This window comes from Parasteatoda tepidariorum, chromosome 8 (assembly GCF_982258835.1).
Source record: "Parasteatoda tepidariorum strain Cologne lab strain chromosome 8, Ptep-v5.0, whole genome shotgun sequence".
NCBI classification, from domain to species: domain Eukaryota; kingdom Metazoa; phylum Arthropoda; class Arachnida; order Araneae; family Theridiidae; genus Parasteatoda; species Parasteatoda tepidariorum.
In genome coordinates this window covers 111821855-111846091 of record NC_141762.1, presented here as the reverse complement: position 1 = coordinate 111846091, position 24237 = coordinate 111821855, and the positions used below count along the sequence as shown (strand labels likewise).

General features: G+C 31.7%; 1 protein-coding gene across 1 annotated transcript in view; it reads right to left on the bottom strand.

Moving 5' to 3' along the window:
- The window catches only part of Fhos (Formin homology 2 domain containing), a 262345-nt gene that overhangs the window by 43715 nt on the left and 194393 nt on the right, over positions 1-24237 (bottom strand). The window contains exons 7-11 of the mRNA XM_087149345.1: positions 21431-21489; positions 7666-7733; positions 2306-2411; positions 321-415; positions 69-180 (exon numbers count right to left, since the gene is read on the bottom strand). Coding sequence (XP_087005471.1) covers positions 69-180; positions 321-415; positions 2306-2411; positions 7666-7733; positions 21431-21489 — 440 coding nt within the window. The remainder of the gene's footprint in view (positions 1-68; positions 181-320; positions 416-2305; positions 2412-7665; positions 7734-21430; positions 21490-24237) is intronic.

The window sequence follows — 24237 nt, the reverse complement described above, 5'->3', positions numbered from 1 at the left end:
CAATTAATACTCTATATAATTAACATTTATAATGAGCACACAGTACTAGAAAGAGAGAGAGAGAGTACCTTTCTGAGAGTCCACCACACACACTGTGTTCATTAAAAGTTGACTATTAGAGTCACAGTACTCAACAAAAACTAATAAAAGCTTCAGCGCTGTCTTCACCACCAGCCTATACTGCAAAATACAAAGAATTGAACCTCTTTATTTTGTAGATACTTTTTTGTCAAGGTGTTAATAAAAAATATTTATTGAAATGGCTTAAAATGGGTTAAAATAAAAACTTTACATGCTTAAATTTGAATGAGAGGACTCACTTTAGATGAAATGAGAGAATAGAGCCATTGAATGGTTTCTATATGTTTAATCACTCCATTCATACCATCGACATACAGCATCACCTGACCTAGTGCTGAAAATAAAATAAAAACATTCAACACAGAAAAATAGGATATTGTAAACAATAGCTAATACATTTATTTTTTATATGAAATGTGTAGAGGTTTCATTCTTGTACTTCAGAAAATAAATAATGAATCATAAAGAATGCAAACCAATAAGTGTGTGTAGAAAATATTTTATTGGGAGCCGCTTTTTTTTTTCAAGTCTTTTTGTTTACATCAGGGACCAATATGGAGGATAACAGGGTGCCTAGCCAAATCTTTCAACAAAAAATAAGCACATTTTAAGTACTGAAACGAATATTTTTAAGCACTATATACATTAACAAAACGCAAAATAGTTTTCAAAGACTTTACATGATCATGATAATACAACTAGCTTCTGTTAAAGAACTCTTTTCTCGATTAAGCCACCCTAAAAAAGACCAAGAGATTTTTTTGGTTCGTTCTCAGAGGGTGGAAAATGAAGCCTGAAATGGAGAATATCTTGTAAAATGCAGCAGAGTTGCACATGAGAGTGCTAGAATCTCACTGAACCCAGCTATTTCATCAAACACGTAAAATGATTGGCGCTTGCATAAGCTACGAACCGACGGTATGCCGGAATGCATTGTGTTTGAATGAATTGTGAAAATGTTGAATAGAACTATGTGAAAACCACAATTTTGCATAATACGTAGTGAAAATCGACATGGTATAGAAAAAAAAATCTCATTTTCGAAAAGGGAAAATTAGGCACTTTATAAAAGCACCCAATAAAAAAAGCACCTTTAAGAGCTTTTAAAAAATGAAAATAAGCACTTTTTACAAACGCTACGCACCAGGGATAAAGGCTTTTCCCAAGAGGAATTCAAAAAAGTAACTCGCAATTAACATATCAGTTTTTCAAAAAAATGCCCTTCGTATTTTTAAAGCATTATTTTCTAACATTATTACCATACGTAAGTCAGTGTTCTCCCTAGAAATAAAAAAGGGCAGCAAGCTTTCTCACAGAAAAGGGCATTCACTTATCACCGTTAAGATTTATCAAACTTTGCAATATTACTTTATAAAAGTTTTTTTTTATTTTACTTCTAATGGCAGATTATGAACAGTTACAGCAGAAAACAAGTAAAAAGAAAGAACAACAAAAAATGCTGATACAGAGTTCTTTAATCTAACATATCCCTAGCCTCCCAATAACGCTCAGCGAGAAAAGTCTTGCCCAGAGTAGGATGGTGGAGTAGATTTGGGGAGTCCAGGGACCTCTCCAGAGCAACATGGAGTGCATATCGGAGAAGGAAGAATTGTGTAATATTATGTAGTATCTGAATTTGATTCTCAAATTTTAAATTGCTCTTTTATACTATTTTATGTGAATATTTCACGAAGTAATTCTCCCCTCATTATCAAAATAGCAGAAAAATTTGAAGCTTTCGTAAAATAAGAAAAGCTCTACGCTAAAAAACAATCTCAGTGTATAAATTTTCTAGAAAAAAAAGTGAACTAAAAAAAAAAGGAGGATTAACTGATAAACAACTTGAAAGCATTTTTCATATTTTAAGTTTAAAATTATAAAAAAATAAACATTTAAAAGGGTGTATTTTTAAATAAAAGATATTTGTTAAAAAAAAAAATAATGGAAAAAATGCATTGTAATTTTACAAAAAGTAAAAAACAAGAAAAAATAGAGATAGTCTGTCATTATGCCGATTTTTCATTTTAAATTGTCCTTCAGTGGGGTTACTTTAGGATAACATGTTCAGCTCATAGATGGCAGCACCATAGTATCAAAAAAGCAATCATTAGAGAATAAATCATAGTGTGATATAATTGTTGCATTGATTTTACACAAATCTTTATTTTAATAATGATATTTTATACGCATTTTATTTGACAAATGAAAACAAATAATTAGTTACCTCTCAAAATGTAGTTTTGGTAATTTTGGTCAGCTTCTGAGCCTACTTTAATGAGGCAGGCCAAGCCATCACTTTGGACAAACTCATGGACAAGATCTTTGTCATCCTAACAAAAGAAATAATATGGATAAGCAAAAACAAGAAAGTATGTCTATTTTGAGAAATATACAAGTTTAAAAAAAATAATAAATAAACAGTGTAAGACCCAAATGGTTGGGCAATTTGTTTCAGACAGATGTGTAGTTGGAGGGACTTAAAACTTAACAACTTTAATATAACGTTTAACAAGTAAGTAACATTCGTGGAAATATTAGAACACAACTACAGACAAATATCTCTAGTAGAACACAAAAGCTAAACTGGATCTCTTTGTTACAGAAAACTAAACTGAAACTCTTTGTTCAGTTGCCAGATCACGAAAGTTCAGAGTTAGTGTCCTACATCTTGTTCAAATTTTCAATCGTTAATAAAATACTTTTAATTCAACCAATCAAGTTAAATACATTTTTTTACACTTGTAGTGGATGACACTTGATGTTAAAATAATTTTTTCAAATAATAATTCACTAAGCAAATAGGGATGAGCGAAAAACGAAGTTAAGCATTAGTCATTGTTTTAAATTTTACTAGGAGCGATTCAGTTTTCTCACATATTTCAAAGATAACAGTGATCATTTCTAACTTATAGCTCCATTTGAACTAAAAAATAGTTTATTGAGCACATTTATATAATTAATTATTTTACAATCGCTGTGTCAGATGTTACGAGACTATCAGAAAGTAAAATATTCCGTCGTTCTCTACTTCTACTCTAAAAAATAAATCTGACTGCAACTTTTAGTAAAAAATAACAACATTTTATTTACATAATAATTTTAAGACGATCATTTTTTGTTCCACAAAAAGAAGAAGTAACGTTGCCATAGCAACTCGACAGCTTTAAAAGGAATCAAAAAGTCCGCTTTTAGCTTACATAGAAAGTATTTAACAACTTTTAACAAACTTTTTTTAAATTCGATAAAGAACATGACGTGGTACCACGTGTGGTCCACGTCACCAAATTTTTACTTTTATAGTTGTCTGATATCACGTGCTTTTTTTTTTTTTTTTCCAATTCCTACTATTATTTCACTCTCTCCCTATATATATTTATATATTCTGTTCAAATTTTCAATATCTTGTTCGTTTATAAAATTCTTTTTATTCATCCATTCAAGTTCAAATATATTTTTTTAAACTTGTATCGTATTAACACTTGATGTTAATACGGTTTTTATCAAATAATAATTTGTTCATTAAATTTAATTAATTAATTTTAGTTTCAGAAGGGAGAAAAAATTGTAATTATTCAATAAAAAGCAACTAAAATTAAATTTTTCTTTGCTGACCTAAAGTAGGAATTGACTTAAAAAAATTTTTAAAAATTAGTACTTGTTTATTTGTTCATTGTAAGATCATTTTTATTACTGTAATTTTTGTTACTTTTCTTATTTACGTGGAGCATCGTTTATACGACGATCACTTATACGACGTTTACATTTATACGACGTTTTAGCGTGGTCCCAAATCATTCCTATTCATTTTAATGTAAAAATATATCGTTTATACGACGCACAGAATCGGTTATACGTCGATTTTTAGACTTTGTTCTTTATTTAATTTTTTATTTTTTCTTGTGTATTTTAAAAAAGGGCGGAATTTGCCAACATGAGTGACACAGAAAAGGGTGCCAACAAGAATGCTTGGATGGCGACCGTAATTTTTACTAAATGACTGAAAAAACTTGACAATGTTATGAAGAGGGAAAAAATAAAAATTTTGCTATTCATCGACCAATGTCCAGCGCACCCATCGATATTAATTATTTTGGAAAATGTAAAAGCTCTCTTTTTTCCTGCAAATTGCACAAGTGCACTTCAGCCATTAGATTTGGCCGTGATTAGAAATCTAAAATTTCATCATAGAAAGCAGTAAGTTCAACTCGCTATTCAAAGCATTGCATTGTAGAGACTAATAGCAAGAAAATATAATTAAAGGTAACATACATTCAAATTGCTCACTGCAATTTTTCTTCTTTGGTTATTTGTTTGTTTTGCTTTGTCTAATTTAGAAATTTATGCAAATCAACACGCTAAACATTAAAATTAACTGAAAACAGAGTTAGTTTCAGTTTTAGAAGTAAAAATCGATTATACGACGTTATCGTTTATACGACGTTTTTCGGTGGTCCCTTCGGCGTCGTATAAACGATGCTCCACTATTTGTTTATTACTGTAAAATGTTTTACTCTTTTAAAGATAGTTAAAACGTAAATAATTAGCATTAGCAGTAACATTTTGACATTTAAAATTGCAAGTTTGAAAATGACGTAAAAATCAGCATATTTAATAATTTATTAAAATATAGAATAAAAGATAATTATGAAAAAATTTACAGAAAATTAATTTGGCATAAGCAAATTTTATACTTGGGTGCACTAATCATTTAAAATCTCAAATAGTTTCAGAGATTTGATTAAATACTCAGTATATGAAATTAAAATTAAGCGATCCAAATTTCCGGCTGCTTAATTGCCAACCTAGAGACCCTATTTTCAAGGCTGCCTTCCTAACTTTAAGAGTTAAAAAATCCAAATTCGTTAAAAAATTAATAAATAAAAAAACATTTTTATTCTTCAAGGTAGTTTTTTATGCCTCGTTTAATAATTTTAGATATTATCTGCACAAATATTTTTGCACCTCGAAACGAAGGATGGCTTCTTAGTACATGAAAATCATATCATTAAATCTAAAAATTAAGAAGAGGAACACATATTTTCATTATAGTATGCGTTCATATAGCTCTGAAGCAGTGGTTACCAACTGACAGCAAGCGAAGTTTTTTTTTTGTGGCCCGCAAACTAAAAGTTGTCATTTTTTTTGCGGACAATTTTCGAAAAATCTAGGTTTAGAATACTTTTCTTGAAATAAACCCAATTTCCTCGTTTCTGTGAAATGTAACATACTAACGGTGCGAAAAAATTTATTTCTCCGATTTTGCATCCAAGAAAATATTTATTCGAATACAAGAATAATCGTGTATGTTGCACTTTTTTATTTCATTTTCTTTTTGTATTTTGTGAATATAATTCAGTATTGTGCGTATCAGACATTTTCTCGAAGAAATTCTTCCATTTAACTTCTTGAGGCCACTCATTTTGGACGAAATTATTTTACATTTGTAAGTTTAAAAACCCATAAAAGAGGGAATGAATATCATGTTTTATTTAAATTCCTAAAATTGAATATCGCATGAGCGGTAAAGAAAAAAAAATATTAATTTCAGATGCTCGAGAATTTTTTTTGTTGTTGTTGCTATAATTCTTAATAAGACGGAAAAAAATGTTAATTTATCATAAACTTAAAATTTAAAAAAAAAAAAAATTCTTGTGACTAAGTTTCTGATTAAGGGAATATTCAAAATGATACGTAACAAGTCATATTTGTAATGCTTGTTATTTTGCTTTTTAATATTGAAAAAACTTTGATAAAAATCTGACAATAATATTTAATTTTCCTTCAAACATAAAAAGAGTCCTATATAAAATTTTGATTAAGTTGCGGCCCGCCATTTGACTGGGGTTTTTAATTTCGGCCCCCGGCCACATGTAAGATGGAAATCCCTGCCCTAAAGTATGTCTCTTTATGAGGCATTTATTTGTGTTCTTCTCACATTGTTTTCCTTTTTTTTTTTTCAATTCAATTTTCTTTATCAATTCTGTCCCGCAGTGCACTGATCGTAAAAACACGGTTCCCAGTAGAACACCGATGTCAAGCGGGTGTTTTACCACTTTGATCAGCCTGCGTAGGGACCGAGGGTGCGCTGTATCGGTCCTCGTTAAACTGTTCTACCTTAAAGTGCTCGACTTCGAGGCGTAGGTCGTCGGGCTACCAAAACAGGGGAGCCATCTCCTCTGCAGAGGATCAAAAGTGTGATGGCATGTCTTCGGATCATTCTCAGAGATGTTTCCCAGATGTCGCCAAGTTCTGTGCAGCTGTAGTGCGACGCAAATAAAGTACCTTTCTCAATTCTAGCATTTTTTAACTTCGTTTAAAAGCATTTTAGGTATCTCTTCATTCTGGTCACTCGTAACCAAACAATTTTAATGAAATTTAGTTTTCGTCATTCAGAAGCTCTTCAAAACTCTCAAATTAGTCACTCATTTTTTTGAAAAAAAGTGTTGAATGAGTTAGTTGTACATAGATGGCAGCAGTGCTATCATAAATATTCGGATTAAGTGTACACGGAACCCTAGGCCAGTGTTTCCCAAACTGATGACTTTTGTGTACCCTTTCTAAATTTTTCGTAACACTGAGTACCACTCATAAAAAAATGAATGATTTTTTTACTATAAAAAATCGCACAAAAGGTACAAATCACAACTGGCTATTGACACCACTGATTAACTGTTAACTCTGTAAAAAATTGCCAATAGAAAAATACGTAATCGTAAACTTTCATGGCTAGCTTTGTTTTTAAATAAAAATTTTTGAAATTTTCGTTTGTTGCAAGATATTTCGCATAAGAACGCGTACCCCTGCTAAACTGTTCCCGTACCCCTGGGGGTACGCGTACCACACTTAGGGAAACACTGCCCTAGGCCATTCAAATTTTTGGGGCCGTTAGATTGAATTTTTTTCTCCTATGTTTTTTATTTATTCAAATTTAAAAGCATTTATATATCTTTTCATTTAAGAAAGCATATTTAAAATTAAAATAAATAATAATAAATAAAATTTTACTTTACTTTGTTAAATTTGAACTAAAAAATAATCATAACATTTTGAAAAAAATTTGAAATTTATTAACACTTCACAAAAATGATCGTATTATGTAAAAAAAATTATCGCATTTTATTAATATATATTTGAAATTGATTTTTCTTCTTTAAAAAATCATTGTTTTTCTTGATTTTTTGAAATTTATTTTTAAAAAATCCATTATAAGGGGGCCCCTAATCATTGGGGGCCCCAGGCCATGGCCTAGTCTGGCCTAATGGGCACTGATTAGTCCAGTTTCAGCCGCCGCCTAGGCATGTTTTCTTGTGTTTGAATGTTGGGTTATTTGTTCAAAAAGTATTAAAACAGAAAATTTAAACCTGTCTTCACTTTATGAACGGTTTGTCACAACAACTACCTTCATAATTGAAAGCCCCATTTTACTCAAAAGAACAATTTTCGCTTCATTCAATTATTTATTTACTTTTCCTCTTTTGAAAAATACGAAAACTGCTTTCTTTTTTTTTATTTAATTGTTTATTTTTCATATAACTCAGAGATTTTTATTATAACCCTTCGCAATTAAATATTAATGTGAAATACCTGGAATATCTGCTTCAAAGAAAAGAGAGCTCTTCTTAATTCTCTTCCTGAAGAATTGAGGAGCTTCTCTGAAAAAGCAAAATTGAAAGGTTATAAACAATGAATATGGAACAAATGCTTCTAAAATAATATTTTACAGACAACAAAGATAGAAAAAGCTGAGTTCTGACCGACACAAATTTGAAATCAGACTTCAGTTACGGTTTTCTTTAATAGAGAGAGAGTAGACATTTTTCGTTCATGTCTTTAATTATGCAAGGTTGACAGAATGTTGTAGTGCAGTTAGCAGAATGCTGTAGTGCAGTTTTGGTTACCAGCTGGCGGCCCGCGGGCCACATCCGGCCAGTGAGGCCCTTTTTTGTGGCCCGCGAACTAAAATATATTAGTTGTCATTTGTTTGCTGACAATTTTTCTAAAAACTCTATATGGTTTCAAAATACTTTTCTTTCGTTTTAAAAAAAAACCAATCTAATTTCTTCGTTTCTGTGAAATTTAACATACCAACGGTGCAAAAAAAATTATTTCTCAGGCAAAAATCTGCTTCTTATTTTAATTTATAATTCAATACTTTTGTTTTGTACAACTTGACAAAAACTTTGACATTAATATTTAATGTTACTTCAAACATAAAGGAGTCCTATATAAAATTTTGATAAAGTAGCGGCACGCCATTTGACTGGTGATTTTAATTACGGCTCTCGGCCTCATGTAAGTTGGAAACCCCTGTTGTAGTGTATCTACCACTACAAAAATATAATTCAAATTCACTATTATATAAGACATGTTAACTCGATTCCATAATGGGGTACCTTCTCATAGATGACATGGTCGATATCTACTTTCCCCACATGGGTGACCCGGACGTGATGTAAACACGCCTACTTTGACAGAAACTCCCACTGCGATTTGAACACACCCACTTGGATGGATGGAACACATCGAACGGTTAATTTGCTATTTGTGACATGACCCACCTCCTCGCGTTGTTGCTACTCAGTCTCGATCACACGCAACGTCGGCCTATATACACTCGACTGCTCATGGCAAAATAAAAGCGACCACGACCGTGAACTTAATACAGCTCTCACGATCAGCTCTCAAAAAGTACGGTGATCTTACTACAGCGCTCCCGGCTTCTCACAAAAACAGCAATGAATCCACTCGTCGAATTCTATCACAGATATAATTCTGGAGTACTGTAGCGTATCTACAAAAATATAATTCCAATACACTAATATAAACAATAACAAGCTTCCTAAAACCGGAAGAAATTTAGAACACTTCCGGAGTATCCCTCCGCTTACGAGACAATGTGTAAACAGGCTGAATGTTTTAGGAAGTTTTATTAGTGTTGTTTGCGTTTAAATGTACGCGTCATTCATAAAGAGTTTTCTGTCATTTATAAATTCTAACAGATCGTAAAACAAATGCAACTAAATTAATATCACGGCATAAATAAAGGTTTGCCATGTTTTGAGTCCTTATTTGGATATATTTGTGTAAAATAGCACCGCTTGTTATATTTTGGGTAGCATCATAGCAAGCTTACGGAGTCTTTCGAATTTATTTGTTTTGTTGAAAGTTAGATTGAAAGATGCATTTTCCCAAGCTTTAGCGTAACGCTTAGTCGGAAGTAGTAACACAGAAGACAAATTTTAAACCACTTTAGGCCGTCAACCACGGGCTATGGTACATTCTGTTTTACAGGGAGCGTAGCCAAAGTATTAAACAAAAAATAAGCACCTTTTAAGCATTTTTCAAGCACTCAAAAATATTTTTAACAGGGATGAGATTAGCCAAAAGACAAAAAAGCTGAATTTCCACGATATTAAATTTTACGCAAGCACAGCCCTTTAATAATAAATTCCAGACAGTTTAAGGTAATAAATAATGTGTAGACATACAATTGTGTACTAATCTATTATTATATAAATGATTACATTGACACTTAACATTTAATAAAAATAAAAATTACCAATTGAAAAAATAAAGCTGGAAATTATATTTTTCCTTCAGTTCACATAAGAGACAATTATTACTTGAAAAACTACCTGGTTTAGCAAATTAAAACTACTGAGAATATACATTAATATTTCATTTCTTTTAATAAATAGTGTTATGTGATTTATAGCAAATATATCAGTAATATTACTTTTTAAATTATATTGGGAAAAAAAACTTTAACAATGGACCGAGTCATTATGTTCATATTATAGTCTAATCTAACTAGAGCCCTCTGAAACATATCAATAACAGTGAAGTAGAAATATATAGTAACTCCTTAACATACAAAAATTGCTATTTTAGTTTGACAAATTACATGACAATCAGCAACTGTTTAGATAATTGTTTTTTATTTGATAAGAATTTTGCATTTTATAGCATAAATAACAGCATAATGATGAGTTAATTAACTCTTCATCAGAAAAAAATTAATTAAATCCCTTTTTAAGTGATTGCTTTTGTTTGCTATATCTTTTATGTTTTGCTATATTTAGTCGTTAGTCCATCTTCAAACATCTTGTGACAAATCCTATTTTTTCTTCTTTGCAAGCACAGAATGTTAGTTTTGAATATATTCCCTTCCAGTTTCTCTGATGTTGTAACACTTACATATACTAATAATCGTCGTTAGAAAAACAGTCACCTGTATAGTAACTAATTTTTAAAAAAAACTTACTTCTTACAAGAATCGCGATAGTTGATCTTAAAATTGCGTGAATATGAATAACAATTATATGAATATGAAACTAGATATACGATTTTGAAAATGAGAAAATACAAACTGGGATAGAGAATTTTTAAAATGCGTAAATACAAATCACGATTCATAATTTTTAGATTGCATAAATAAGAATTATGATGCATAATTTTTAGAATGCGTGAATGCGAATCCCAATGCATTATTTTAAAATCACATATAAATACGAAAATTAATGTTTGATGATATAAACCGCATGAGCAAATCAAGACATTGAATTTTAAAATTGCGTGAATACGAATCGTTACATAGGTTTTTAAAAAGGAGTAAATACGAATCACAATATTGGATTTTTAAATCTCGTAAATAAGAATCGCAACGTACAATATTCAAATCGCGTGAATAAGAATCGCAACACGCAAATATGAAAAGCTATGTTTGATATTAAAATCGTGTGAATAAGAATCGAGATATTAGCAGATTCCAGGCTTTGGACTTCTAAAAGGCTTGTCAGAAGCAGCGTCGTTTGAACTACAAAAATCGTATCTATCTGGAGAGCGGGTAAAAAATTCGGAGAATCTTAACTGCTGCGTGTAAAAGGGGAGAAAATAGCTAAAATAAGTAAAAATGAGAAAGGATTGGTAGCTATGTAGTTTGAATTTTCTGTTTCTCTTTGAAAATCGGTGAATTTTCAGAAAAAGCAGAATACTTAAAAAAAAAAAAAAAAAAAAAAAGTGAAATTTTTAGAAAATGTGAATTTTTGATAAAAAAGCTGAAATTCAAGAGATAAAAGTTAAAAAAGCGGAAATACGCTAAAAAGCGGAAAAATCTCATCCCTGTTTTAAGCACTTTACAAAAATATTCTAAGCTAATTATTAAACTTATAATATTATAACTTAAATATATAACTTAATAATATAATAAATATGCTAACTTAAAAATATTAAACTAATTAGGCAGGGTTGGAAAGTTTTTGACAATTAACTTGTTTTAACCGTTAAGTCAAAAAAAATCTTTTAACATTGACTTTGACTATTGTCAAAAATCATGAAATTTTGAATTATGTAAAACGAATGGCGTTTTCATACGCTACGGACTGACAACACGCCGAAATAGATTGATTGGAGTTGAATGAATTGTGAAAACGTTGAATAGAACAACGTGAACTGTGTCTTTTTGCATAATCCGTAGTGAAAATCAACACAGTAAATGAAAAATCTAATTTTTAAAAAGGGAAAATGAAGCACTTTTTACAAACATCCAATGAAAAAATCGAAATAAGCACCATAAGAAAAAAATCGAAAATAAGCACCTTTAAGCACTTTTTATAAACGCTACAACGATGCAGTCAGAGTGCACAAAAGACGATTCTATATTAATGATTTACTTTCATTAGAGTTGAAAATTAAATTAGAAAAAACAAATTACTTTAGAAAAAACAAGCATTTCAAATAAACAAACCTCTTCTCACCGTTAACTCACTTTTATGATATAAAATTAAATGCATTTTCCAGCAATTGAAACTTTATGACAATTCTAGGTCTGCCAGAACTTAACATTTTCTATCTTTTTAAATTAGAGAATTTGAGACGAACATTTTCTTCCGAGGTACGGCGTCCTCAACAGAAAAGTCACGTCCTGGACCAGTGGTTTCCAAATCCGACCCACGAAGCCCTTTTTTGTGGCCCGCGAACTAAAACATATTAGCTGTCATTTTTTTGCGGACAATTTTCGTAAAAAATCTTTATGGGTTTAAAATACTTTTTTCCTTCATAAAAACCTAATTTCTTCGTTTCTGTGAAATTTATCATACCAACGGTGCAAAAAAAATATTATTTCTCAGGTTTTGAATCCAAGAAAATATTTATTCAAATACAAAAATAATGGTGTATGTTGCTCTTTATTATTTCATTTATTTGTATTTTGTGAATATAAATTAGCATGTGTGTATCAGAAATTTTCTCGATGAAATTCTCCGATTTAACTTTTTGAAATCACTCATTTTGGACGAAAATATTTACACACACACACTTACAGGAGTGATTGTGAGCCCAAGTCAAAATTCCGGAAAATTTCTTGAGTTAAAAAAAAAAAAGTTTAAATTGAAAAAAACTAAAACAAGATTTTTCTTCCTTTTTCTCAATATTTCTTAGTTTGCTTAAAATATTTTTAAAATTTTACTCGTACCTGTACCACTTACACATACCTAGATGACCTGGAGAAGTAATTAAAATTTACAAATATGTCTTTCTTTCTTGAGTTTATGATTATAACAACTATTTACTGATAAAAAAAATGTATATTAACCATGAATATAAGCTTATAAAGTATATCTCTGGCTCTCCCTTACAAACAAATAAAATAAACTGTGTTTTTAAGTTCCACCTTTGAAAATTTGATTTTCGGAAACTTCTGTGATCAATGATTTTTTTAAACGCTTGGACCTTCGATCTCCGGAAACTTCCGGATAACTGTTAGCGAAAAGTCCGGAAATCCGGAATTTTTCCGGAGCACAATCAGCCCTGCACTTGTAAAATTTAAATTTAAAATGTAAATATCTATTCTCTGGTGGTTGCAGCAGACAAACCTCAATTTTGCCATTGAACATTTTGTGTGCTACTATGTCAGTTTCATGTCTTAACAACTAGATATCTATTGCACATTAATTGTTTCATACATGGGTGCACATTATAGTTATTGTAGCCCGAATTTTTTAATATGCAATTAAATATTTTTGAAAATCTACTTCTTACTTTAATTTGTATTTCGATACTTTTGTTTTGTAGACAACTTGATAAAAATCTGACAGTAATATTTAATGTTCCTTCAAACATAAAAGAGTCCTACATAAAATTTTGATAAAGTTGCGGCCCCCGGCCTGATGTAAGTTAGAAACCCTTGTCCTAGACCAGTGGTCGGCAAACTTATTAGCCAAAGAGCCAACTATGAACATTACAACAATTTTTAAAAAAGTTAGGAGCCAAATCTGCTTGTTTAGTAAACTTTTATTACATTAAATAAGTAGTACACTAAATAAAACTAAATTTCATACTTAATAAATATTTATTAATGCGAACAATGTGCTTGCATCTCCTTGGAAAGTTTGAGTAAGTCAGGTTTGTATGTTGTTTTTAATTTTAAGCCAATTTGTACCCCCGCTACTTTAAAAAAAGTATACGCGCATGCTTGTGGTACCTGTGTATCACACCAGAGTACGCCGAAAACATACGAACAATTTAAGCCGGTAGCTTGTACATGGTTTGTGTTTACGTTTACGAAAACTAAAAAAATTAAACTCGATGTTCGTTACGTATTTTTACAAAAATATAAAATTCTAATTACCTATCTATCTTTTAACTTAAACAAAAAATCATACATGTTCTCGATTTATAGAAGAATTTTAATTTATCAAAATAAGATGTAATTTTTTTCTTACTAAGTTTTTTTTTTTAATGGAAATATTATTGCGCCTTCCGTGGATATTTGTGCCCGAGCCGCACTTAAGGAGCCAAAGAGCCACATGCGGCTCTGGAGCCGCACTTTGCCGACCACTGTCCTAAACGAATAAATACTAAGTAGAAAATTGATATCCCCCTAAACTTTAACCCTATCACTATGGAACACGATTATGGTTATCATTAGTTTGTTTTTCGTGTTTCAGTTCTTGACGCCAACAAAATAAAGCGTAAAGCAATTATTAAATAGTTAAAAAAGAATGGAAAAGCGAAAGCAGCCGAGAAAAAATATATATATATAAACAGCGGGATTTATTTACTCGAGATATGAAGGAATATATGCTCTACAAATCACGGCGTCGAGGAAGCGACAAGAGCGAAACGACCTTACATTAATAACACCCAACTGGGGAAATGGCTGTTATACTACGCAGCGGTTTTTATGGCTAAGGAGAAAACATTGCACGATGTCTAATAAAATTATTATTTCTTCTTCCAATTCCTTCCACACTCTCCCTAAATATCTTATTCAAATTTTCAATCGTTAATAAAATACTTTTTATTAAAGTTCAAATACATTTTATTAAACTAAACTCAGTGGCGCGACAGCCCATAGAGGGCCAAGGCCCATCTCAGTTTTCTTGACCTTTGGGCTCTGAGGTGCAAGAGGAAATGTTCCGGGGGTGCAAGTTGGAAAAAAAGCAAAGACTGAAAAGTTTTTAGACTGAAATACCAAACCAGAGATGCCAACTGCTCCGGACAAGCCAAAATAATTAAAAAAACGGTAAGTAACTACAAAGTACATTTTGAAAATATTTGACTATTTTTGCTTGCGTTTTAAACGGTATGGCATGACATATTTATTATAAAGTGGTGAATTCTATAAGCCTACGAATTATTTAGAAATAGTGGTGGATAAAAATCTACTAAATTGAATTTATTAAACCAAAAATCACAATTGATAAACTACCACTTTAAGATATATATTTGCCGTCCGGAGCAAGTTGGCATCTATGCCAAACATACACAATACCCCATCGACGTATGCAAACTATCTAAGAAATCTTTACCATAATACATCAAGTTTAAATACTGTACAAAAAATATTTATTCATTTCTCTTTTGACAAAATAACAACAGGACATAAGAAAGTAGACCCATAACGTAGACCTAAAAAATATTTTTAAGGACAGAAAGAAGAAAAAAAAATTCCGATTTACGCATTCGAGTCTGTCTTGTTTCCGTCTTACTTCCGTCCGCGGACATTTTCGAAAGACGGAAATCCGTCCTGGGGACGGAAGACTTGCACCCATGGGTTGGGTGGTCAGCCCAACGCGGAACCCCCAGTGTTTAGCTCCCAAGCATGTTTGGTACTCCTTTTATCGACTCACTGAAGGGACGAAAAGCTGAGTCAACCTTGCCCGGCCCGAGGATCGAACCAGGGACCTGTGGCACGACAACGCGAAGCCCTACCGCTCAGCGTCACATTTTTTTGAACTTGATGTTAATACAGTTTTTTCAAATATTAATTCATTCATTAAATTTAATGAATTAATTAATATTGAATAAATGAGAAAAAAATTGTAATTACTGAATAAAAAGTAACTAAAATACAGTGTACTCCCGATTATCCGGGTTAATCACCGGGACAGGTCGCGCGGACAATCGAAAAACAAGGATAATCCGAAATTTCCTTTTATTAAAGAAAAATTCAATATCAGTACAAAAAATATAAAAATTACTGACATTTGCATGCATAACATCAAACTAGGAATTTTCCTTTTTAAAAAATGTGCAATGCGTCTTCGCCATATATCGATACACATATTTTACGAACCGCAGTAGTGTCACCGTAATCAAATCTCCCCATATAATCTAATAAAGCTTCCACAGAGCAGCAGAATGAGAAATTGTATTTCATTCATTTACTACATCTTCTGTATCAGTTACTATCGTCACTATTTGATTTAACAACATAACGATGTCTTCATCTGTCAAATACTGGAAGCCAGGCTCACATGCATCACTTTGAAACCAATCTTCTAAATTATCTTCGTCAAGAATTTCGAAACCTTAGATTTCTTTTGCTTGTTCGAGAATACTGTTATCATATTTTTCTTGAAAATCTGAAGAGGATTGTTCATCAAGCGGTATGATCTTTCTCCAAGATCGTGATAACGTAGACGATTTTACCTTTGACCACGCTGCTGAAATTCCATATATTGCAATCCAATAACGAATATTGCTTCCAAAAATTTGGTGGTGTTATAACTTAATGAATCAAATTTTTTTAATCTTGAAAATGTTTCTCTTTATATTTTCTGTGTGACTCCGGAATGAGCACGGATAATCCGCAAACCGGATAATCCGCGCACGGATAATCGAAGAGTGTACTGTAAAATGTTTCTTTGTTGATCTGAGTATGAATTGAGTTTAAATGTTTTTATATTACTTGTTGATTGATTGCACTCAGATTTTAGCACTTGTTAAGGTGCAATTATAGAAATACTTTTGCACTTCATACAGTTAAAAGTTCTATTTGAATACTTCATACTGTAAATGTGGACCTTCGTACTTTATACAATTCAAGTTTTATACTCATACTTTACACTTAGACTTTTGATTGAATTGAAGTTTCATTTTAATACTTTGCACCATTCCTTTTTATAACCGCTGTTGAACAGCTGGTCCAAATGTGAGTTTACGACAATCATTGTTCATTTCGTAATTTTGAACCCAATCTAGAAGACAAGGAAACAGCATCAAGTATTGGGAGACATTTGCCTACGTGGAGGACTTTTTGTGATTACCTCGCATTTGCGTTACGTGGAAAGGACAACTACGAAAACCTCCCATGCTTAGCCTGATGGCAAGGGGAATCAAAGCCATGATCCGCTTACCACTGAGGATAATTCACGTCAGCACTGTGGTCGGTGCGAGCCGGATTCTAAATCAGTACCGACCAGCCATCGCTGAAATTCGAACCTGGTTCACCTCGAACAATCTATTCCATGAGCCATCACGGCTCAGAATTTAAACGTTGCATGTTAATGCACCTATAATACACGTATAGCTGGATCGATGTTCAACTCCGTAGCCTTACTATTTTGAACTCTATCAAGAAGGCAAAGGGAGCTTTTTGATAAAACTAATCCGCATTTGCTTCACATGGAGAGGGAAACTACGAAAACATCCTACGGTTAGCCAGACTCTAACCCATGATCCGTTTACCACTAAGGATATTTGTTTTTTTCGTCAGCACGGTGCGAAATTCGAATCAACCAGCGATGGATGAGATTCGAACCCGGGTCACCCCATCGGGAAGCGAGCTCTCTATTCCCTGAGTCGCCACTGCTCTGCACTATTCCTTCGATGGAATTCAAGTTTTATTTTAATTCTTTGCACTATACATTTCATACTTAACCCTTGATGCAAAAGTTTCATTTGAAAATTCGTGTAATGAATTTTATCTAAATGAATTCTAATTGCACTTCAGCTTTATATTCACCTGCGATGACGATAAACAAAATAAATGTTGATTCTTTTAATAGTTTCAAACAGGAAAATATTTCATTTCGTCTGCGTAAAAGAAATATTCAATTAGTATCCATTTTTATAGCGGTATACTATGAATGCAAAGTCACACTATTCCCCCCCCCCCTTTCGTGCTTATCTTACTTTTTTAATGTCATATTTATTTTCAGGTAGAATAAAGATGAAATGCTTATAGAGTAAAATTATTTTATGACAACATAAATATTTTTCACAAAGTGAATATAATTCAAACTAAAATCCCAAATCATTGATATTCATTTAAAAAAAAAATCAAAATAAAAAATTATATTTATAGAAATCACGTTTTTGTAGTGGAGAATAATAATTAAAAAACCAAAAATTTGAAAAACGAAAAACGTGGGGTGCATGAAATACATAACAGTAATGTTATATTAGTGTGTGTATATGTGCGCATGAGAATATTTATATCTGTAAATGTATCTGAATGTGGATGTGTATGGGGAATATGTTTGTGTATATGCATGTGTATGAGGATGTATATGTGGATGTGCATGTGGCTGTGCGTGTGTATGAGTAAGAAAATGTGTATAGGTACTGTTGTGTATTTCATGCGCACCACGTTTTTCGTTTTTCAAATTTTTGTTTTTTAATTATTATTCTCCACTACAAAAACGTGGTTTTTAAAAATATAAATTTTTATTTCGATTTTTTTTTTGTACTCACTTCCAAAATCTCAATTTTTTCACTCTCTGTACGCAAAACTTATGAACTGACATGTGACACTCATTTGAAATAATCGAATCGACAACAAAAGACAATCGCGAAAATATTAATTTTACTTTGTATGTCTTTTTTTCCTTTCATTTTCATGCATTGTCATCCAATTCTGAACTATGTGCCACATTTGAAGTCTGTAGCTAGTCGGGAAGTTAGTTTAAAATCGATTACAAAATACCACCCGAACAGACATACACGAAAGGCAAGTTGATATAAATGTGGTAAAAATTGGCTAAAATGAGCTCTTTCCAAACTCTACTGTAAGAACTAAAAACAAAAATAGTAATTTAAAGATCGCAGAAAACTGGAGGGGAAAAAAGAGAAAGTAAATAAGTAAAAATTAGATTGATGAAAAAAAAAGTGTGAATAAAGCACAAATAAAAGCACATAATTTTTAAACATTTTTTTGTTTGTTTTCATGCTGATAAAAACTGAAATACTTTTAAGGGAAAACATGCCTTCTTACGTATCCAGTGCTATTATTTTTACTCTGTAATCTAAATAGTGAAACGCTCTTTACGCTTATACTTTATGAACCAATCTCGGAACAAGTCGCAACCACTTTGGTTCTGACAGAACAAGATAATATTTTTATTTAAATGAAAGCTTCCTTTTTGTTCCTTTGCCTTATTATGCGATTAAAAAAAATAAAATAAGAAAAGATTTCAATGTTTAAAATAGCGAGCTTAAAATCTGCAGAAACGTTTGTAGGAAACACGATCTTAGTTCCGAATAATAAAAAAAAAAAAAAGAAAAAAGTATTCTGAACGAACACTATAAAAATTGTTCCTTAAGTCAAAAAATTTCAGACTTAACTGTCTTAATCCTGGTTAGTCTTCCACACCCGGATATGAGTTGTACCGTAAATAACCGAAATAAAAAAAAAAATTTCGAACAGTTTTTTGTAGAAAATGCGAAGGAATGCGTTCTTACTAGTTTATACATATATAGTAATCAATCCTTACTACACATATAATAGTAAGTAACCGAATTAAATAAAAAGGCTTCTGGGAACGAATTTGTAAATGAGAAAATGAATTAATGAGCGATTTATCAAATCAATGAATAATCGGATCAATATACGAATGAACTGGAAAATTTAAAAAAAAAATTAACTTATGGAGGAATCAGCGAATCTAAACATATTAACGAATGAGCGAATCAACAGGTCAACGAATTTATAAATGAATAGGATTAATCAGTGGATCAACTAATCAAACTTTCAGTTATATTTCCCCATTATATTGTATTTCCCTATTATATTATATTTCCCCATTACATCTTATTTCCCTATTATATCGTATTTCCCTATTATATCATATTTCCCCATTACATTACATATTATACACACTATACTAAGAGGAAACACACAAAGTCACTTTGCTATTGAGTGACCTATATTGGTGTAGCTATACTAATTTCTGGAAAATCACGAAGAAATAAGAAAGAGCCTAACCTACTCGAAACAAATATAACTATTCGCGATCGCAACACTCGAATACGCCATCTGGGGAGAGACCGGTTTCATGCCTTTAGCCCTTCTCCCTTCCCTTTCCTCCTCTTTTCAGTTGTATAGGAATGTACTACGATATTTTCCCTTTTCGTAATATTTTTCCTTTTTATTTAATAAGAATATCTTTTAAAATTTCCATAATACTTTTCTTTAGAACTATGTTTAATGTAGTTTTCAGTTCCATATAGTTTTTCAAGTTAAAAGATTTCAATCTATATGAAAATCAAGAGAGAAACTAACGTACTTCCTTCTTCTATGACTTTCCACACGCTAATGGGGAAAGCATGTGAAGTGTTGCCATAGGAAAAGAGTTCTGCTCTACGCCACCTGCAGCCCATTTCGATCGCCAATAGTAAATGAAATAGTTTAGAATAGCTGAACTATCATGGTTAAATATCCCACAGATTGCGGTGGACACCACTTTTAAAAGACGAAAATAAGAAATACAAATCTCTGTATTTTCCCAGAGTGTAAGGAAAAATTCCCTGCATCCTTCCTGTTATATTAGGAGATTTTTAAGTTCCCAATATTTTCCTTGTGGAGGCCTGACGAAACCTCCCCCCATAGTTTTTCTAACAAAACCAGGAGAGAAGTCGGTCAGGGTGGAATCCCCCAACAAACACCTGTCCGGTGAAGTCATCAGGAGTCAAGGTCATTCAAGTTATGCACGACGATCTCCTCGGAAAGGAATTCGAACAATTCCCCCTCCTCTCTCATACCTTAAGAATTTCACACTTAAATAACACAGATTTCGGAATTTTATGATCTCACTCCGTTGGCTAATTCTTTAGTCGATAGTATTAACAAATAAATTCAGGGGATATATACATTTATTAAAAACTAATTTGATATTAGCATATTTTTTGTGGAAATGCTTCAATTTCTTCGTATTAATAATTTGTATAGAGTGATGCCTGTAAAAAAAATTAAAATAAACTTAAATTAACACTTAAGCACACTATTTTATCTATTCATTGAATTATTAAAATAAAAATATATAAATGAGAAACTAGAATAGGGGAAGTAAAAAAAAAAAATTATTATGTTTTGAATAAGTGAAATAAAAAAAAACATACATTTATTAAGGGTATGGGGTAAAATAACAACAACAAAACTAAAAACGGTATTTGGTATGTGTAACGAAAAAAAAAAATTCGGTTTCTAGAGTAGGTAAAATAAAAATCAATTTCTAGAATAGATGACATGAAATAAAAATCGATTTCTAGAATTGGTAAAATAAAAATAAATCGATTTCTAGAATAGGTAGAATAGGCAAAATAAAAATCAATTTCTAGAATAGATAAAATAAAATAAAAGTCGGTTTCTAGAATAGGTAAAATAAAAATAAATCGATTTCTAGAATAGGTAAAATAAAAAAATAAAAATCAATTTCTAGAATAGATAAAATAAAATAAAAATCGGTTTCTAGAATAGGTAAAATAAAAATAAATCGATTTCTAGAATAGGTAAAATAAAAAAATGAAAATCAATTTCTAGAATAGATAAAATAAAATAAAAATCGGTTTCAAATTTAGGTAAAATAAAAATAAATCGATTTCTAGAATAGGTAGAATAGGTAAAATAAAAATCAATTTCTAGAATAGATAAAATAAAATAATAATCGGTTTCTAGAATAGATTAATAAAAAAAAAAAGATTTCTGGAATGGCTAAAGTAAAAAATAAATCAAGTTCTAAAATAAATTAAATATAAAATCGTTTTTTAAATTTTTTTTTTAAGGAATTCGATAAAATAACCGGGAATCTTTGTAAAATGTTCGCATAGATAGAAAAATGTAACTAACCAATGATGGCATGCACTCGTACAGAGAGTTGCGTCCTCAGAATGATGGCGTTCTTCCGACTATAAAGAGAAGAAAAATATCATTACTTATTAAATAGAAGAATTTGTATAAATTAAAGAATATAATCAATTAATATTCAATACAAATAATTTCACAACATTATTGTGAATGATTGGGTTGGCATCATTTATTTCTTTTAAAAAAAATTGGATGCAAGAATGAGTTTTACCTTGCGTTTGGAGAATGGGGCCTATTTTATATTGGGGCCAAAAAACAAAAATTATGATTTTTTTCTTCATGTTTTATCGTTATTTTTTTAATTAATTCGCGTTATCTTGTAATAATACTTCGGAAATATAATTTGCTTTTCATTTTTAATATAAAATTACGAAAATGATTATATTTTCATGGCTATATTTAATTATTTAAACGTACTATATAATTTTTTTGTATTTTTCCTCGTCCTATTTATGTATACATATTTTACAAATGACATATTTTTATATTGTTAATTATGATTTAATTCATTGTAATACTTCGTTTAATAAATCATATGCCTTCGTTTTATAAAAATGTTGCTACTATAAAATAAATTTAACCTATTCTGCATGTAATGGTAGCTAATTTAGTCCTTTCTAATATCAATAATCAAAATTCTGAAGAGGTTCAATTCTTTATTCTGTGTCACACTCATCATTTTACAATCAAGTCATTTTACTATACAATAAATTATTTACAGACTTGGTTTATTACACAGCTCTCTGATTATCTTATATCAAGGAAAAAATTTAAACTGATTATTACAATTGTACATTTAAAATACATAAAGTTAGCCGCCATTTTTTCTTTTTTTGGGAGTATTTCTACTGTATTCCAAAATATCAACCATGAATTCAATTTACCTGCACATAAAAACCCCTCAATAATAGCCCCCAAATTTTATAGAAATACTAATTTTGGCCAAGAAACCTTGGATGCTGGCCCACTGTGCGCACGTTTGAAAGCACTCAAAAGACAAGCAATCACAAAAACCTGACGTGTCACATGACAAAAACTACACTGCCAGATCTTGAATCCTTTTTGTCAAGAACTGTTATTTGAGATAGTTCAGAATTATTTTCTTTTTTTTTTTAGCCATACTAAGTAAACATTCCCGATAGATTTCCTGTTAAAGTATGAATCGAGACACGTCGACGAGAATTCCGAGAATATCTCCCGTTCCGCCAAAAAATCTCGACGATCCGATCGGAGTCACATCATCATGATGTCACGCGAATCTGATTCTTCGCTTTCTTTGTTCTAAATTCGATGAAAGTAGGGATGATTGTAACAAAAAAAAAAAAAAAAAAGACATAACAGGAACGTTGACCTTTGGCCATTGGATAGATACGAATTGGAATGTATTACGAGAGGTAAAAAAAATTTTTTTTAAAGGAATCCAAGCCCCGTACTTATTCTAGGAATAAGGATATCGATTGATTCACTCACCACATGACTCGGGTAGGAAACAATACAGCGTTGTGAAATATCTCGACACATCATTTTTACCACCTCTCGAAATAATAGGAAGGAATGACGTATTTCAATGGAATCATAAATATTTTCTAGTCTAACGATCAAACTGGAATCTTAACATAGTTCGTGAAATCCCCCCCCTCTCCCCCAATTGTAAGAAGCCACTTCCGAAATAGTTGAAGAAGGAAATAGTTTTGACGAAATTTAGAAATAGCCCTGAAATGTCTCGCTCAGTTCCAAAATGAGAATCTAGCTTTGGTTGCCATTTTGAATTTATGAAGGGTATGGGGTAAAAAAAAAAGGAAGAAACTTTAAAATTGCTTTGCAGACAATGTTTTTCTTTTCTATATTTTTACGCCACATCAAATGAGATCAAAAACAAGTTAATGGTACTCACATTTAGAAATCATGAGAGTTATATATATATATATATATATATATATATATATATATATATATATATATATATATATATATATATATATATATATATATATATACACACTCTATAACAAAAGACTCGACGCACCAAGAAGCAATCATCCGATTGCTTCTTGGTGCCAGAGTACAATGGTGCAGGGCTCGATCAAGCTGTAATGATGCCGACTGGGGACGTATAGTCTTTAGCGACGAATCCCGCTTCCAACTGTGTCTTGATGATCATCGAAGACGTGTTTGGAGACGCACCGGGCAGAGGGGGGATCCTGCCTTCACTATTGCACGCCACACCGGCCCTCAACAAGGCATCATGGTCTGGGTGAAATTTCCTTTGACAGCCGGACCCCTTTGGTCGTCTTTAGAGGTACACTTACTGTACAGCGGTACGTCGACGATATCCTAATACCTGTTTTGCTACCGTTCCTTTTGCAGCGCCCTGGGCTGGTTTTTCAGCGGGACAATGCCAGACCACATACGGCACGTGTTGCTATGAGCTGTCTGCAAGCTTGTCAAACTCTTCCTTGGCCTGGCAGATCACCAGATCTCTCTCCCATCGAGCATGTCTGGGATAGGATGGAAAGGCGATTGCATCTGGCACGGAATGTTGATGACCTCGTTCGACAATTGGATCGAATTTGGCAGTAAATATCGCAAGAGACCATCCGGGAGCTTTATCGGTCTATGCCACGCCGTGTGACAGCTTGTATCCAGGCTAGAGGTGGGTCAACACCTTATTGAACTTGTTACTGTAACTCTGCAATAAATTATTCAATAGTTCTGAAATTTTTATCATTTACTATTCTGTACATTGTCTTCCTATCCACCAAATCGGACAACTCCTTCTTGGTGCGTCG